At 44.9% G+C, this 18,382-nt stretch overlaps 1 protein-coding gene across 2 annotated transcripts; it reads left to right on the top strand.

The window, feature by feature from the left end:
* The first annotated feature begins 1,623 nt into the window (after positions 1-1,623).
* On the top strand, positions 1,624-17,456 carry TRIM63 (tripartite motif containing 63). 2 transcript variants are annotated; one of them, XM_083625587.1, is made up of 9 exons: positions 1,625-1,946; positions 7,295-7,464; positions 8,909-9,077; positions 11,170-11,265; positions 11,543-11,776; positions 13,331-13,353; positions 14,198-14,322; positions 15,674-15,745; positions 16,776-17,456. In XM_083625587.1, the coding sequence occupies exons 1-9, from the start codon at positions 1,788-1,790 to the stop codon at positions 16,784-16,786; spliced, it is 1,059 nt and encodes a 352-aa protein (XP_083481713.1). In that variant the 5' UTR covers positions 1,625-1,787; the 3' UTR covers positions 16,787-17,456. The 2 variants fall into 2 exon arrangements, with proteins under 2 accessions (XP_083481714.1, XP_083481713.1); XM_083625588.1 differs by lacking the exon at positions 15,674-15,745 and having other exon boundaries at positions 1,624-1,946.
* The last annotated feature ends 926 nt before the right edge of the window (positions 17,457-18,382 follow it).

Genomic DNA, 18,382 nt, shown 5'->3' with positions numbered 1-18,382 from the left:
ACTGTATCCCTTCCCTCATGATCTCTAGTATGGGATTTGCCTTTTTCACAGCTGCTGCACACCAGGCCAACGTCTTCATTGAGCTATCAACTATGACCCCAAGGTCCCACCATAAAACCTGGTGGTCTGTATTCAGTTTGGTGGGTCACACAAGTCCTGCAGACTTTTTTTTTTTTAAGATATTTATTGAGATTTTACAAAAACGTAAGTTTACAAAATAGAAAAAAGTCACATAGAAAGAAAAAAATACAAAAAAGAAGACATAGAAAAATACATAAAAAAGAAAAAAGAAGAATAAAAATACAAAATACAAAAAACAAATAGATAAAAAAGAATTAAAAACAAATCCGTTTTTAGTAACTTTAAACTCATTAGCTTGTTTCCTTGACCACCTCACACCTCCCCTTTTTGTATTCCCATTTAAATAATCAAATCAGCAAATCCTTACCCTCTTTCGTTTATCTTAACTCTATATCTTAACATATTATAACTCTATATTTTCATCCATTTATCAATTCATTTTTGCATATTTTTATTAACTTTGTTGCTAATGCCACTTATTTTCAATCCAACATCATTTTAACATTCATTAATTTTACAGTGTTTCTGAAGATAGTCTTTAAATTTCTTCCAGTCTTCTTCCACCAACTCTTCTCCCAGGTCTCGGATTCTGCCAGTCATTTCCGCCAATTCCATATAATCCGTCACCTTCATCTGCCACTCTTCCAGGGTGGGTAACTCTTGTGTCTTCCAATACTTTGCAATAAGTATTCTTGCTGCTGTTGTTGCGTACATAAAGAAAGTTCTATCCTTCTTTGGCACCAATTGGCCGACTATGCCCAGGAGAAAGGCCTCTGGTTTCTTCAGGAAGGTATATTTACATACCTTTTTCATTTCATTATAGATCATCTCCCAGAAAGCCTTAATCTTTGGGCACGTCCACCAAAGGTGAAAGAATGTACCTTCATTTTCTTTGCATTTCCAACATTTATTATCGGGCAAATGATAGATTTTTACAAGCTTGACTGGTGTCATGTACCACCTGTATATCATTTTCATAATATTCTCTCTTAAGGCATTACATGCCGTAAATTTCATACCGGTGGTCCACAACTCAGACTTTGTACTCTCAGTGGATAGATCAGAGAAGAGAGGGCTGCAGCTTGAGACATGGGCAATGGGGCTGAGAGATTCCAGAGCCAACAGTAATAAGAGGAGGAGATGTTAAGAGTCTGTGGATGGCAGCCTGTGCTGGAAATAGCAAACAATTTTGTTGAGTGCTTTGAGTTTAACCCTCGGTTTTCTGGAAGTCAGGGGTGACAGGTGGGCTCATGTTGCCTGTTTAACTCCCTGGAAAGTGTGACTGTGTTTACACAACGATGTCTCCAATTTCTTTGTCCCAAAAGACACTGCCGGCTGCAGCAGAGGAGAAAAATAATATATATCCCTGGAAGTTGACTTCCCAGCCTTCGAACAAATTGTCCTCAGCCTTGTTTACAGACCTCTCTCTGGAGGGGTCACCCCTCCCCATGTGACAGCATGTCAGCCTTTAGGAAACACGACCCTCTTCCCAACTGATCCTGCCAGCCAATGCAGATGTGACTCAGATGATATAAATAGAGCAGAGGAGCTGTCTCAGACAAAGTGCAGAAGCCCAAAGGTTTGCTTGAAGGGTCAGCACACACAGTTCTAGAACCCAGAAGCAGACGGTGAGACCTTCCGCACGGAGCCTCTCTCCAGTCGCTTAGAAAAAGAAAGGATATAATTTGGACGCACCGAAGGGGGCAATGGATTACCAGTCGAGCATCATCCGGGACTCTAACCCCATGGAGAATCTGGAGAAACAGTTGATTTGCCCCATCTGCCTGGAGATGTTCTCCAAGCCTGTGGTGATCTTACCTTGCCAGCATAACCTCTGCAGGAAATGCGCCAACGACGTCTTCCAGGTCAGTAGGCGTCCTAGCATTATTGGTGTGTGTTGGGACGACGGGGGTGGGGAGGGAGTTGTGGGTGTGTTTTAGGTGAGGTGGGAGCAGCGGGGGAGTTATGCCACTTAAATGTATAGGTCACCTCTGTGCAAAAGAAGAAGGGGGAAAGGGCAGAAGATCTGGGTTCATCCCTGAACAATATCCCCAGTGTGGTGTACATATCTCAGGCTTGCGGATTCTGCTGGGAGGGGGGCAGTTACCAGAACCCTGAGGTCCCCCCTCCCACGTGGGTACAAACTAATAGCTTCACTAAGCTACAATTCCCAGCACCCTTAACAAACTACAGTTCCAAGGATTCTTTGGGGAAGCAATGAACTGTAAATGTGCTTGAAATGTACAGCCCAGATGCTCCTATCCATGCTTATTCAGAAGCAAGTCCCACTGATTTCAACAAGACTTCCTTCCAATAATGCTTGCCTAAGACAGCAGTCTTTGACAGCCCTCCTCACATGTTATTCATCTGCAAAACCTAAGTGTACAGAGCAGGGAAAAGGAGCCTCAGTCCCAGGGGCCAAATGCAACCTTCTGGGCCTCTCCCTCTGGCCCTTGGACCTCTCCCAGGTCCCACCATTCTACAGCCACACCCCCTGTCCCCAGGCCACGCCCCTCACTGGCCCCGCTTTGCAGCCCCTTGGGCGCTTCTGCCTGGTTGGAATGTGCCCTTGAACTATGATATTGTTTCTTGCTTTCCTGGAGGGTGTGTGTGAGAGAGTGTGCATTAAAATGAGCCAACAGCAAAAATTCACCTGTGTTGCTCCACCCACTTTTGCCTCTGGTCCCGCCCACATCGGGACACCTGGCTGTGCTGGTATACCGTTCACACGGAGCCTCTTCTAGAGAGCAGGAGCTCATGTGTTGGGCTTTTGTCTTCCACTAGATAAAGTTGTGAAGAGCCTACGTCACCCTGTCATCTTTGGGTGGGACTTTGTATCTTAAATTATAGACCTATATGTCAATAGCAACAGAATTTTCTATTCTGTTACAACTGCCTGTCACTTATTACCATTCATTATAATCTAAAATGGTAAATGCATGAGCCTGAGGGATAGCTCAGTTGGTAGAGCATGAAACTTAATCTCAGGGTTGTGGGTTCGAGCCCCATGTTGGGCAAAAGATTCCTGCCTTGCAGGGGGTTGGACTAGATGACCCTCATGGTCCCTTCCAACTCTACAATTCTTTGCTCCTCTAAAGCCATTTAAAATTTTAATACCCTGTTTGTTAGAAGCCGCCCAGAGTGGCTGGGGAGGCTAGGCCAGATGGGGTATAAGGAATAAATTATTATAAAAGTTTTCACAGTCCTAAGTGTCACATAGTAGAATCATAGAATCATAGAACTGTAGAGTTGGAAGGGATCCTGAGGATCATCTAGTCCAACCCCCTGCAATGCAGGAATATGCAGCTAGTCTGGTTCATCCAATATGTACTTTCTTATTTATCCACTTATACAACGAAGAATGGTCTCCATCATAGTGTTATCTACCTACACATACTGAAAGGCCAAGGTGCCCCTTTAATATGAGTGTGGAAAAGATTTCCCCTGGCTCGAGAAAACCAAGCCCTTTCCCCAGAAGGACCCAAGGCTACCAATCAGGTTGTCAAATGAAACGTTGCCATTTTCTAGTTGAAAATACATAAATAATCTCAACTCAACCTTGGTGCTACATGGCCTGGAATTTCCAGCAGGGAAATAGCTGCTTTAGTCTTTTGTGAAGTAGCCAAGGTGGTGCCCGCCAGGTGTTATGGACTACAACTCCCATCAGCCCCAGCCAACATGGTCAGGGAAGATGGGAGCTGTAGTCCACCAACATTTGGAGAGCACCACCTTGGCTAGTACACCTGCCTTAGACTTAAAACTTTATTATGGGATTCACTTTTATGAACTAAAGGAAGTGCACTTCCAATCCACAAAAGTTTATGCCATAATGAAACGGTTAGTCTTTAAGGTGTCACAATACCATTTGATGTTTCATAGAATGATCCAAGTTGGGCTCATCTCTGGCTACTTCCAAGCACAGTTCCGTGTTCTTATTTCATCCCTGAACAGAATGTTATGTTCTGAAAGAAATCACCCTCTGCCCAATCACATTAATGAATGAATTGATTTATTGACTGAATAACTGGAACGGCAAGATGAGCCAGCATTGAGCAAACTCATTAGCAGCGCTGTGCAAAAAAGCAAGAAGGAAACGAAAAGCATATACTGTATCAATGTACTTTAGTTGCAACGTGAGTTAAATATAATGATAACTGTGAAATATCCTTCATTACTTTTGCCAGGGGTCTCATCCCCTTGACAATTCAAATGCAACCCCTTTCCAATTTCAGTTTGTGTGAATGCACCAAGGCCACTTCCCAAGAGATCCAAGAGCAGCTGTGGCCAGGAGCCAGTTGATAAGAGTGCTGGGCCTTTAGGGGGACTGTTTTACTTCTGACACCGCCTTTCCAAAGTGTGTTGATCGTTGTTGCCAAACCTCCAAGGCAACATAACAAGGAGAGGCAGGAAGGAAAACCCAGGGGCAGAGGAGAAATTGGATTCTGTTTGCTGGGACAGGGGGATTAAAGTCTTCCAAAGGTCTTACAGTTTGACAGCCAATTGCAGGGGGGGGGGAGGCAGGGACTGAAGTGCTTGCTGAAACCCAAACGAGACCTGTTGTTCCTTTATTATCACCAAGGGCTGCTTCTCGCAAGATGGCTTCCTGCACAGGCATAATTTCCATCCAGGAAAACCCACATGGCCACTGGGTCATGTGACAAATACATGTGTGAATGTGTCACTTGTAGATGGTGTGAAGATACCTCATGAGCTTCTAGAAGCAGAGTTTTAGGGAAAGCTGGTCCACAGTTTTACCTAATGTGTTTTTGTGCATCGCAACAGTCAGATAAGTGCAGATTTCAGAGGATGCTGGAGTTTCAGGTCCCATGTTGCTTTGGAACGTGCAAATTTGATAGATTCTCTTTTAAATGGGAACTGAATTGAATTTCTCCCCCATCTCTGGCTGTCACAGGGTTCTTCCTTTATGATCATAAGACCCTTAGAACAGCCCTGCTAGATACTCTGAAGGCCTACCCTAGCCCTGCATTCTGCCCCCACAATAGCCAACCAGATGCCTCCAGGAAGCTTACGAACAGGGCAAGACAGCAGTGACCCTTTCCTGCTCTTGCGCGGCAGTAAATGATATTCAGTGACATACCATCTCCAAAATCTGAAGAAGGCACATATTCATTGTGATGAGCAGCCATGGATAGACTTACAGAATCCTCCTTTCCACCGGCATCCATTTTGTACTGCTGGCATTTCATGGTACAGTCACAAGAAGCTATTGTAAATAAATAAATAAATTCCAACACTGTTTCAGCTCCTCTTAAATAACAAAACCCTTCTTTCCCTTATAACCCCCCACTTTGATTGAACCATCTCTAACACTGAAATCAACATGTTGTTCAAAAGCTGGATCAGTGCTCTGCTAAAGAGGATTGGAGCAAGTGGCCTGTTCCTATGAAGGGTTGTCCAACCCATTCAGATCTGCTCATCAATAGGATGAAAATTAATCAAGGGCTGGAGCAGATTCTCTCACAGTCATTCTCTAATGGATGTGATTTGCAGCAGGCACAGGATGGACCAAAAGAAAGTACTTTACACCCCACACTCTAGCTTAGATGGGCTTTTAAAAAGGAATTAGATCAGGGATAAGGAACTGGGGAACTCCAGTTATTGTTGCACTCAAGCTCCCATCAGCCCCAGCTAGCATGGCCAATGGCCAGGGATGATGGGAGTTGTAGTGCAGCAACATCTGGAGGGTACCATGTGTTGTCCATCTCTGGTTCATACAAATTCATGGAGTGTAGACTTAAGAAGAAGAAGAAGAAGAGTTTGGATTTGATATCCCGCCTTTCACCCCCCTTCAGGAGTCTCAAAGCGGCTAACAATCTGCTTTCCCTTCCTCCCCCACAACAAACACTCTGTGAGGTGAGTGGGGCTGAGAGACTTCAAAGAAGTGTGACTGGCCCAAGGTCACCCAGCAGCTGCATGTGGAGGAGCGGAGACGCGAACCCGGTTCCCTAGATTACGAGACTACCGCTCTTAACCACTACACCACACTGGCTCTCAGTGAAATCAATGGGTATTATCCGTGATAAAGTGTGGGGCACCTTTCACATTCCAGAGGTTGCTCAGCTGCTTTGGACCTTAGTCATATTCAGCAAAGCTATATTTGCATTCTTCAGTTCTTGTCTTTGTAAGTTAGGGATGGGGACGGAAATCTGTCACTTTCAGTTTCTCATGTTTCTAATCTTAAATTCAATTCACATTTCTGCAGCAATTTGCAGTTGTTATTATTTTAATCCTCATGAAAAGTCTTCAGCATTTTAGTGTAGATCAGGCATAGGCAAACTCTGGCCCTCCAGATGTTTGGGACTACAATTCCCATCATCCCTGACCACTGGTCCTGTTAGCTAGGGATGGTGGGAATTGTAGTCCCAAACATCTGGATGGCTGGAGTTTGCCTATGCCTGGTGTAGATCTCTCCTTATATACACATTTTTTGCAGCTTTGACATGTGCTCATTTTTGCAAGCAATTTCTCCTAGTATAATGCATTTTTGTATGTTTTCTTCACCAATACATTCATTTTTATGCACATTTCCCCCTTATATATGCGTTTTTGTTACATTGGTTGTTGAACTGCATCAGAAAATTTGGAGGTGTGAGTTTTGAAGGATGGCTGAGTTTTGGTTCTCATACATTTTCAGAAAGTGCAAATTGTGATGAATTCAGCTTTAAATGTGAGCCTAATCAAACTTCTCCTGCATTACTAGTTAAAGCAAGAATGGTGAACCAGTAGACCTCCAGGTATTATTCAGCTACAACACAGGTGGGGGAATCTCAGCATCAGGAAGACATAGGTTCTCCACTCTAGATCTAAAAATACATGTGAAATAGATAACATGCAATTATCTAATTGAAAACCTAGTTGTGGCCACTGATCTCCAGCTCCAATAGAAAGGTTGTTTTAAAAAAAGGGTTCTGGTTGGATCATCCACTTGGTTTGTTGAGCTTGGCCAGTTTTCCAATGTCATGCTCTGATACAAGTGCAAAGCATGATGGGGTTTTCCCATCCCATAAGGACAACTATGAATCATTCTTACAAGCGTCACCAGATAACTGTGATGATACTTGAATAGCTGAGCCCTCAGGTCATCTTTTCCAAGCCAAACAATGGTAGGATTGGTTGTTTTGTGGGGTCCTTTGCAATTTTTTTTTTTTAAGATTACTGAACTTTCCCCTTACGTTGTTGATGGCACTTGCAGGCTGCTAACCCATACTGGCAAACGGCCCGGGGGACTACCATATCAGGGGGGCGGTTCCGCTGCCCCTCCTGCCGCCACGAAGTCATCCTGGACCGCCACGGAGTCTATGGCCTGCAGAGGAATCTACTGGTGGAGAACATCATTGATATCTACAAGCAGGAATATACCAGGTTTGTATCACAGCTGCCTTCCTCTTGTTTGCCATAGCTCAAGGGGGAAGTCATAGCTCAGAGGTAGAGCATCTGCTTTGCAAGCAGAAGATTCCACATTTGATCCTCAGCATCTTCAGGTAAGCCCGGGAGACGCCTCATCCAAAACCCTGGAAAGCTACTGCCAACCAGTAGACAATACTGAGAGAGATGGGATAAAGGTAGCTTCCTATGCTTTGAGGGAGAAGCACGGCTGTCACTCATATTTGGGAAGGATCCATTTGTTAGAAAGCGGGCAGAAAAAAGCAGACCAGTCCAGGAACACTGGGAGGACTTTAGGAACCCAGCACACATGCACTGATCCATTTCCATTAGAGGAAGTGGAATTTGGGTGGATTAGAGAGGTATCTGAATATAGTAGGGGAGGCGCTGATGATGCTTTGTGGGGGAGCGGGGTGTCATTAAGTCCTGCCCAGAGTGAAGAAATAGCATTGGCATCCCAAAATAAAATCAACAGCTCTGCAGAGCCAGAGCTAGCTTCTTGGACACTTTGGCACGCACAGAAGCAAGGTCTAAACATAACCTCAGTGTGGAGGTTAATATTAGAGAGGAGGTGGGAGTCAGTCCAATTCCTACTGTACAAAGAGATGGCCAGGGTCTAGTCTCCATTACCTTCATGCCAAATCCATCCCCCATTATATTCTTGTAGAGAAGCTGGTAAATGTGGACTAGATGAGGTAACAGTTAAGTAGATTTGTAGCTGATTGACAAACCCAGAGTGCTCACTGACGGTTCCTTGTCACCCTCGGAAAAAGTGACAGGTGGGGTGCCACAGGGTTCTGTCCTGGGTCCGTTGTTGTTCAACCTCTTTCTAAATGACTTGGAAGAAGGAATTGAGGGGATGCTCATCAATTTTGCAGATGAGCAAACCAGTTTGAACTGAACACACAACTATCCTTTGAAATCTGCACTTCTCCAAATTTTGTGATGCAGTTCCCCATTCAAAAAGCATGCCAAAAATGAATAGATGAGTGAAAATGATGTACAAAACTACATTATATGGGGGAGAGGGAAGCTTGCAAAATGCATATATTAGGCGTACAAAGATGCATAGCTTAGAAGAAATGTGCACACACAAAAATTGTGTGGACTTTTTAAAAGGAAAAATTGCTAGTTGATGTGGAATTGGAATGGGGAAATGAGAAGCAGAGAAAGACAAAAATTGACAGATTTGTGCATCTCTGTTGTAGTGGTTGGTTGCTGCTGAAGGAGAAACACACCTGAGCCACTGTTCCCATTTAAGCAAACTCACATGTGAACTCTGGCTTTATTCCCATAAATAAAAAGACGCCATTAAGATGAGAAAAGAGGAGGGAATATGTGTGCTTGTCTTTAAACAAAAGTCCATTATCTCCAGGACTAAGAGTCTCATCTATCCAACTGGCTTCTTTTGTGTTTTCTCCAGCCGACCCCTGAAGAAGGGAAACCACCCAATGTGCAAGGAACACGAAGATGAGAAGATCAACATCTATTGCTTAACTTGTGAGGTGCCCACCTGCTCCATGTGCAAAGTCTTTGGGGCTCACAAAGACTGCGAAGTGGCACCCCTTCAAAGCGTCTTTCAGGGCCAAAAGGTACCAGCTTCACACTCGTTTTCAAACTTTTTTTTTAAACTTTCTGCCTCCAGAAAACCCTTCCCGCCATTGGCTCACCTGCAGGGGGACTCCAAAACCCTTGCCCTGGAAACTCTCAAGTCGTTGAACATTATTACAAGAGCAGGGAACCTCAGACCTAGGGGCCAAACGTGGCCCTCCAGTCTTCTCCTTTGGCACTCTCCCTAGGCCACTCTTTTGCACCTCTATCCAATTGCCAAAAAAAAGGGACCCTGCTTTTTCCACAATGTAAATATATAACCCTACTGAAACCTCCCACACATGGCTGGCTTGTTGGTGGTAGGGCATAAGCTGTCTTTCAAGGAAGCTGTTGTTCACCATTAATGATCTTCTCATTGAGGAATCCTTGATAAGCTTCAGAGGAATCTCAGGGGGGAGTCAGATCATTTTTGATTCCAGAGTTAATTGTCTTATTGATGAGTTGTGGACTTTTAAGATGGCAATGGACATTATTTCACGTGTGGCAAGCCAGACCTGCTGTGTTTTAGTACCCACCTTCCAAGTGGGGTCCTGGATTTCTGCCCCAAACTCTACCTGGATGGCGCCAGTATTGGACACTACCACATTAGAGCAAAAAGGGGACCCATTAGGAAACCTTGGTGCATTGCACAAGGACAAAAGGGTTCAGTCCCTTGACCTTAGCGGGGTTCACATCTCATTGCTTGGCATGCAGATAGAGCAGGAGGGAGCACCTCCCATTTGGGTTGAGAGGTGATTGGAGACATTAGGATGTGCTGCGCTGTGCCTTTCAGGAATAGCCTTTGACCGCTAACACAGCTGGTATGGATATACACAGATGACTGCAGTCCCCAAGCAGCCACCAGCAGATTATATTTAGAGTCACTTGAGAGCCGCGAGGCGGTGGTGGACCCCTCGGAAAGGCGTCCAGTCCCAAGGGAGCAGCTGTGAGCAGGGCTGGGTGGCTGGAGGTCTTTCCCTGGGCTTCTTGGATGGGTGCCATGGAGACTGCATGATTTCTCTCACAGGAGTCAAACAAATCAACCACTGGGTCCCTTCCCCACTGCAAGCACAGCGAAGGGCCATAGTTCAATGGTAGAGCATCTTTTTGGCATGCAGAAGGCCCCAGGCTCATTCCCCAGTGTTGAGAGTAGAACCCATGTGTGGAAGTTGCAACTATAAAATAAATAAACCTGCCATGCAGGGATAAGTGAATCACCTAATGGCTTCGTCACCATTCACAGCTCACGGTGCAACTCATCCTTCTCACCACAAACCTAGGTTGAGCTTTGGCGTAGCAAACCAATGTCAGTTGCACTGTTTGAGTCATGATAGGGACAAAACAACTGCCCCAAGGCCCACTCACCCAACCAACCCAGGCCAAGCTGTGCATGGCACATTGTCCATGTGAGAGCCACAGTTCAGACAGCCTTTTGGATCCTTGGAAGGGGGGGGGGTTGCCTAGCGGCCAGGTGACAAAAGACCATCTGTGCTGGCTTCTGCTTGGTGAAAAGCCCGTTGTCTCCCAGGGGCTGAAAGGATCATGTGAAGGTGCCTTCAGAAGCCATCAGGTCTACAAGGTATTGAATTTGCAAGGAGCATGAGGAGAGGGATTTGCACAAGCAACCACTGAGCTGAGGTTTTCTTAGCAACAATCTCTGTTTCCTTAAGAAGCCCTGCCTCATTCTTTCAGAGACAGGGGGTCTTGGGCTGTGGTGTGCTGGGGCAAATGGCACCTTGCTGAGATAATAATGATAATGATAAACATTTTCTGCACTGTACAACCCCCTCCCCAAGTCCCTGCCACCAGTTTACAGTCTAACGAGACATGACATGAAAGGGAAAGGGTATAGAGGAGAAAGGGAAACAAGCCAATCTAGGCTGGAGCTGTTTGTATTACAAGACCCCCCCAGCCCTGTCCGAACCCAAATTAGAGGGTTCCTCTTTATCTCCTCTATTAGGATCTTGCATTTATTCCCATAGCCATCCCTTCTTTCACTATTATCCAGAGAAACAGCATGGCATGCCCTTTCTCTCGAAGGAGAAGGGGCATGCAGGATTCCAATCTATTTTTGTTGCCTTCTCTCACACACAGACGGAGCTGACCAACTGCATCTCTATGTTGGTGGCAGGCAATGACAGAATACAGACGATCATCAACCAGCTGGAAGAGTCGTGCAAAGCCACCGAGGTGAGGAATGCAACAAATGACTGAGCCCTTGGAAATCTGAGCAGCGGAAGGGAAACACAACTCTGAGATGGCTGGTGCAGGTGTTGACAGGGCGAGGGGTGGGGGAGGAGAAAGAAAGATGTCTGCCTGTCTCTGAGGTTCACTGGCTTCCCTCTTTTTCCAAATCTGGGCAGCTAAATCAGGGGAGAAGTCTACTACTCCATTTAGACAAAGCAGTCGCTGCAAACCCACCATGTTCCTCACCCTCATCCACTTGTTTCCTCTCAATCCCTGGCAGGAGAATGGCCGGCAGGTCAAGCAGGACTTGTGTGAGAAGTTTGAAGCCCTCATTGCCACTGTAGAGGAGAGGCGGAGTTGGCTGCTGGAGCGCATCTCCAAGGCGCAAGAAGAGAAAGTTGGCTTCATGCAGAACCTCATCCAGCAGTACAAAGACCAGCTGGAGCAGTCTAGCAAGCTGGTGGAGAGCGCCATCCAGTCCATGGAGGAAGAGGCAGGAGCTGCTTTTCTCATGGTGAGGCAAACTTATGGGCAATGATGGGCAGCCTGTGGACCACCAGGTGTTGGTTGGACTACAACTCCCATCATAACTAGTCATTGGGGTTGCTGATGGGAGCCCAGCGACATCTTGACAGCTATTGGTTCTCCAGCCCTGTGCTAAGGAAGTGGAGTGGGTGGCCAACTCCTCTTTGTCTTCTGGCTGGAGACCAAGACCACATTGCCCTCCTGCTCACTTCCATAGCTGCAAGAAACTCAGTGCAGCAGGCCTTGACAATCGTAATCATAACTGCAAGATTTTCTTTGATGACCATTGTGGGTCCATCACTGGCAGTAGGGAAGGATGGCTGCTTGCACATCAGGAATCTGATGTGCAAGGCACTGCTTTTCTACTGGAAGCAGAATTTAAAAGGCTGGTTCCACATGGGGCAACATATCATTCCATCCATGTCCAGCAACGGCCATCCTCCTGGCCTCGATCAGGGGTGGGGGAACCCCGCCGGCCAACTTTGACAGATGGGCCGGGCAACCCAGCTGTCAGTCAGATGACACCGTTGTGATGGCAGATGACTCACAAAGCAGGTTGCCCTGCCCACCTGCCAAAATCCCTTGCGCAGGGTTCTCAAGATGGCTACCTGTTGCTGGAGGTGCAGCAGGAGTCACACAGAACAGCTCACAGAGCCATTTGCAAGTCTCCTCAAGGGTGGAAAGGAGCAGCACAGGGGGCCTTCAAAGAGCACAGCTGGGAGCAAGAAACCATTTAGATGAAATGGAAACTGCTTTCCCCTCCTTGAGCAAGCCAACCCCCTACCACCTATCAGCTGATGGGTTGTTGGGAGCCCCCCTTACTTCAGCAAAGTAACAAGTGGGAGCACATTTTAGTCTCCTGATCATTCCTTTGTAGCCTTGCCCTGCCCTGCTCCACTCTGTGCCACCCTCTTCGCTGCATCTCCCTCCTTCTTCCAGGAAGCAGCAGCGACTCACCTGCCAGGCCACGTAAATGTCTCCACCCCACCATCTACTATTAAATTCTGCTGAGTGCTAGCACCAATCACAATTGAGGGAAAGGGTGACTTTACCCAAAATAAGTCCAAGGGAGACTTTGCATATCCTTTTTCAACTCTCCACCTGCTGCTTTAGGAGACCCAACCTCCAAACTGGCCTCTAGATCAAAATATTTGAAAAGAATCACTTAGCATATGTCAAATGCCATATAAATGCTATCTCAGTAGTTCCGACAACAACAACCCTGGAAGGTAGGCCACTATGAGACTAAAGGAGAGACACAGGTTCTAATCCCCCTTCAGCCAGAAAACTCATTAGATGACCTTGGGCCAGCCACTATCACTCAGCCTAACCTACCTCATAAGGTTGTTGTGAGGATGAAATAGGAAGAGAAAACCATGTATGTTGCCTTGGATCCCTGGAGGAAGGGCAGATGACCAAAGCAGGTCAAACTTTTAAGATACTGCCACTAAGGGGGGCACAGTTTTAAAGTGAAATGTCTTTCTCCACTAATGATCACTCTCTGTTTTTTTCCCCTCCCCTCCCTGTTTCTTCCTCATTCCAGTCTGCCAAGCAGCTCATTAAAACGTAAGTCCTGGAACACAATTTTCTAAATTGCAGCTTCTCTGTGCAAATTCTTCTGTATGCTGTTCTTCTCAATTAATACAGGATCCTAATGAGAAGCTCTCTCTGATTGAAAGCTTAAAAACAAGGCTCCTTTTCAGAGCTGACCAGCTTAGAAGGGGTGTGCTGTTTTTTGTTTCTTTGCTGAGTTGTAACACTCCTGCTTGCAGAAATTGAGAGGCAGAATAAAGATCATAAAGTATGCTTGGTTCAGTTTGCATTAAAGGTGAACCTTCCATATCCCCACTTCCTCTTGTTCCGCTTCCTCCACACAACCCACTCCAGAAAACTTCTCTTTAGTGCTCTATCGGAGCAAACAGCAATTTGGGTTTTCTCTGGATTGATGTTTGCTCTGATTTAACACTAAAGAGTGGGTTTTCCGTGGGAATGGATGAGGGTAAAGAAAAAAAAGGCTCGAACCCATGCCTAGAAAGTGCGGGTCAAGTGGGAAACTGCTTGGACCCCTGCTTTTTAGGCACAAAACAATTGGAAGTGTGGATCAACCCAATAGGTGAACCAAACCAAAGCCATCATTTGAAATAAATTTCAGGATGAGTTATAACCAAAATTAAAACAACACAATGGGTTAATGATGTTCTGGGATAACTCATCTGGGAATAAGCCCCACTGAGCATACCTGTGAGTGAATTACACTGCACAGGTGCAGTCCTCTACCTACTTACCTGGGGATAAGTCCCATTGAATTAAATGGGGATTAACTCTGAGTAGACATGTATATGATAGCATTGGGAAACGCACTAAGAGCAGGAAGAAAAAAACATCTCTTTCCATCCTGTTTTCTCCGTAGAATTATCGAGGCATCGAAGGGTGCTCAATTGGAGAAGATTGAGCCAGGTTTTGAAAACATGGATTATTTTACCATAGACCTAGAAAACATTGCAGAAGCCTTGAGAAGCCTTGACTTTGAGGCAGGTATGGTAAACACGGCACCTTTTCAGTGTTCTTGTCATTTAAAGAATCTTTCCCCTCCAATTAATATTAACAACAACAACAACAACTTCCAAAGTAACTTACAGATCAATAAAACCAAGACCAAGTCCCTACCCCCAGAATTCCAAAGATACAACAGAAATGAAAACTAGATGAGTCAGTCACCAATACAAAAAATCATTACAAGTCATCTCTCAAGCTTTACTACGTACTACTGCATGCCAGCTGTCAAACACCACCTACTGACACCAAATTTCCTTCAGGGTTTCCTTGAAGGGGTTGCATGCAGTTGTCAGATATATGGTGCATGCCCAGTAAATATTGAAGATATGTCAAGTGTTCTCCTGAGCAAACATTCATAATGGAAAATTTGGCAGAGAAAGTTCCTCTTGTGTCTCAATTGCCTCTCCCACCTGCTCTGTGGCTAAGGTCCATTGCTCCCTACGAAGAACAGCTGCATCACCTTGTTTTCTGTTATTAGAGAGGTTGAGCAGACTAATGAAACTGCCTCTACCTGTAAGCTACTTGCAAAACAAAAATAAAGGATTATTAACACAGTTAGAAATAATAACTAATATTTTCAAATACTGCCCCTTTAGGCACAAAAGGTTTTCAGAGAATCCCATGCATTGTTCCTTATGAAGAAGAGATCACAGCTCAGCGGTAGAGCATGTGCAAAATATTCAGAGCGTCCCAGGTTCAGTCCCCAGCATCTTCGGGTAGGACTGGAAGAGACTTCAACCTGAAACCCTAGTGAGCCCCTGCCAGTCAGTGTAGACGATACTAACTGGGCAGACCAACAGTCTGATCTGGTCTAAGTCATCCTTCTGTGTTCCTTTGAAAGGATGGTTGCAGTGAGCAAACTGCTTTCCTCCCAGTGTTTTCTGCGAGGGACCACAGGTCAGGAGCAGAGCACAGATTTTTCCATGCAGAAGGTCTCCAGTTTGGTTCTTGGCATCTCTTGTTTAAAAGGGATCTGGTAGCAGGAAGTGGAAAGACCGTAGCCTCAGCCACTGCCAATTCATCAGAGTAGACAATAGGGGAGCTAACTGTTGGCTGTGCACACACCATACATTTAAAGCACACACAGCCCGAAAAGATCATGGGAAATGTAGTCTGTTAAGGGTGTTACAGCTCTGTGAGGGGTGAACTACAACTCCCCTGATTATTTTGGGCTGGTGGTGTACTCTAAATGTATGTGGTGCGTTTGCAAGATCCTTCCTAGCTGAACTCCTGGCATCAAATGTCAGTAGATGGTTCCTTGGTAGAAAAGGTGGTTCTAAATCTCCTGCATTGTTTATCTCTCTGCCCTGCCCCCCCAAACCCTTTTAAGATGAGGAAGATGAAGAGCTGAATGAGGAAGAAGAAACAGAAGAGGGAGACCCACAAGATGAGAAGGTGGATGGTACGTGCATAACTGAGCAAGTGAAAGAGAAATGTTGCTGTTGAGAAACTATTTTAACTTTGGCTGCTCAGAGCATCCACGTTCTTGCTGAGGACTGGGGTTTGCGTGGCACCTTGAATCATGGCAGTGCTATTTTCATTTCAATACCGTGAGGGGAAAAATGGCACCCATGGGATGTCTTTTTGAGTTTTGCCCTTCCAGAACTTCACAGCTTTGGCTGCCATTGATGGAGGCAAGGAGATTCACAGTGCAATGACACCCTGTCACTGGAACGCTGTTCTCAGCAAAGAACACAGGCTAGAGGAAAGAGAGCCCCAACTATACATTTAAAGAAGTATCATACCACTTTAAACAGCCATGACTTCCCCCAAAGTGTCCTGGGAACTCTTTGAGAGCTGCAATTCCCAGAGTTCCCTTGGAAGAGAGACCGATGACCAACCCCTCTTCCCAGGGCACTCTGGGAATTGCTCTGGGAGGGGAATAGTGCTCTGTGTAACTTGGGGTGAACTACAGTTCCCAGAATTCTTTGTGTCAGCCAGCCGGTCAGTTTTATTGCACATAGCCAAAGGCTGCCGCAATGTACAGAGAATCATTCAACAATTAAAAGAAAATATACTGCATTGATACAAAAAACTTAAAACATTTATATTATCAAGACATTACCTACTCTAAACTATAAAAGTGCTTTAATATACAAGTTAAGACATTAAACAATAAAATTTATAAGCTAAAATTATCACATGGTCACTAATATGTTAATTAATACAATGTGCAATTATATTCAGAGTTTGGTGATAAAGATGAATTCTTTGTGGAGACTAAGTGGTATAAATGAGTTTAAATGTACGGTGTGGATGGAGAAACAGTCTGCCCTGTTGCAAGGCAATTGCCGTCAGCTGTTGGCCACTTTAGTTGGGGCTGATGGGTTTTGGGGTCCAGTAACAATTGGAGGGTCCACACATTCCCCATCCTTTCCTTGTGTACCAAACTGGTTTCACTTACATGTCTTTTCCACCTTTGTTTGTTTCAGGTCCTCAGTAACGAAGGAGGAGGGGAAAATGGATTCCAGAGGGGAAGGAGAAATTCTGCCTGTACGGACTGGGAAGACTTGGGGAGGGGGAGGAAGAGGGGTGTAGTGGGGTGGGACGCCCAAATTGAATGCCCAACAAGCAATGAGGAAAAGGAGCAGGACGAAGTTCAGCTGAAGAAGAGCCATTTGGGATGTGGAATTCTTGGCAGTCCAGAAAGAATACTTGCACAAGGACACTTTTATACACGGGTGCAAAAAGGAACCTTTCATACATTTTATATGTTGTTGGTGTGTGTGTTTTTGTACATAATTGTCATGCACTTGAATTTTTTTTTGTAACGAAAAAAAGATAAGCTTTTTCTCCCCCTCAGTTGTTTTTTTTTTTGCGGGGGGAGGGAGCATTCAGAGCACCCTCCTGCAGACCGAAGGATGCCAATTCTGGGAATTAGTTAGAGTTTCTTTGCACTGCTTAGACTGTTAGGAAAAATGGGAAAGTTTTAGTGTTAGTAGACCTTGGCTAACCAACCGTACCAATAGTTTTAGTCAACTTTTTTGATCTAGGGAGAAGGATCTGATAAAAGAATATTATCTGCCTCAATGCCTGTAGCTGAACTTTAAAAGGTGTCTGCCGATTTTACTTCTTTGTTGTATATAGTTAAAATAAAATGAATTCCAGTTTTATCTCAATTGGTTATTTATTTCAGCCAATCAATCTCTATTATTATGACCACAGATCAGCCACTAAGTTACAGTCAAACAAATGCAGTTTTCAGGCCAAGAAAAGACTATTAGGAAGAATTACCGGTATTTATTTAGAATATTTATAACCTGCCTTGCAAACAAATGATTCATACTTAAGTTATAATACTGGTGTGGGGAACTTTTGGTCCTCCTCTAGATCAGGGGTGGCCAACTCCCAAGAGAGTGCAATCTACTCACAGAGTTAAAAACTGGCAGTGATCTACCCCATTTTGGGGGGTTCAGGTCAAAGTTGTTGATCTGCTGGTAGATCACGGTCTACCTGTTGGACGTGCCTGCTCTAGATGTTGCTAAACTACAACTCTCATTAGTCCCAACACACAATGGTCCTGAGTCGTTTATTTATTTATTACATTTGTATAATGTATACCCTCAGGTCTCAGGGCAGTTCACAATATAAAATCACAACATCTGAATATAAAATCACAATATCAAACTACAAAACACATTACAAAAATAATAACAGCCCAATAATCCCCCCTCACCAACACATTTTAATAATGGCCTGAGCTTGTACTGGACATTAGCTTCTGGCTCTAAGGCTTTATAGGTCAAAATCAGCATTTTGAATTGGGCCCGGAAACTAAATGGCAGCCAGTGCAGTCAGGTCAGGATTGGTATAATATGTTCAAACCGTCTTGTCCCATTGAGCAAACTGGCCACTGAATTCTATGCTATCTGAAGTTTCCAAACAGTCTTCAAAAGCAGTCCTATGAAGTAATCCAGGCACGTCCAACAGGCAGATCGTGACCTACCAGTAGATCCCTGGACGTCTGTGGTAGATCACTGGTAGATCACTGGCTCCCCCCAAAGAAGCTCAACAACTTTTGGCGCCCCTTAAAAAAGCT

This window comes from Podarcis filfolensis (assembly GCF_964270895.1).
Source record: "Podarcis filfolensis genome assembly, chromosome: 8".
Classification (NCBI taxonomy): domain Eukaryota; kingdom Metazoa; phylum Chordata; class Lepidosauria; order Squamata; family Lacertidae; genus Podarcis; species Podarcis filfolensis.
The sequence above is the reverse complement of the archived record's forward strand: the minus strand, read 5'-3'. Positions and strand labels throughout refer to the sequence as shown.

Bases quoted from the DNA above. Each gene is read 5' to 3' on its own strand.
- TRIM63 (XM_083625587.1), top strand. From the start codon at position 1,788: ATGGATTACCAGTCGAGCATCATCCGGGACTCTAACCCCATGGAGAAT. The intron at 11,266-11,542 runs GTGAGGAATGCA...AATCCCTGGCAG, and splicing joins AGTCGTGCAAAGCCACCGAG to GAGAATGGCCGGCAGGTCAA. The intron at 14,323-15,673 runs GTATGGTAAACA...AACCCTTTTAAG, and splicing joins AAGCCTTGACTTTGAGGCAG to ATGAGGAAGATGAAGAGCTG.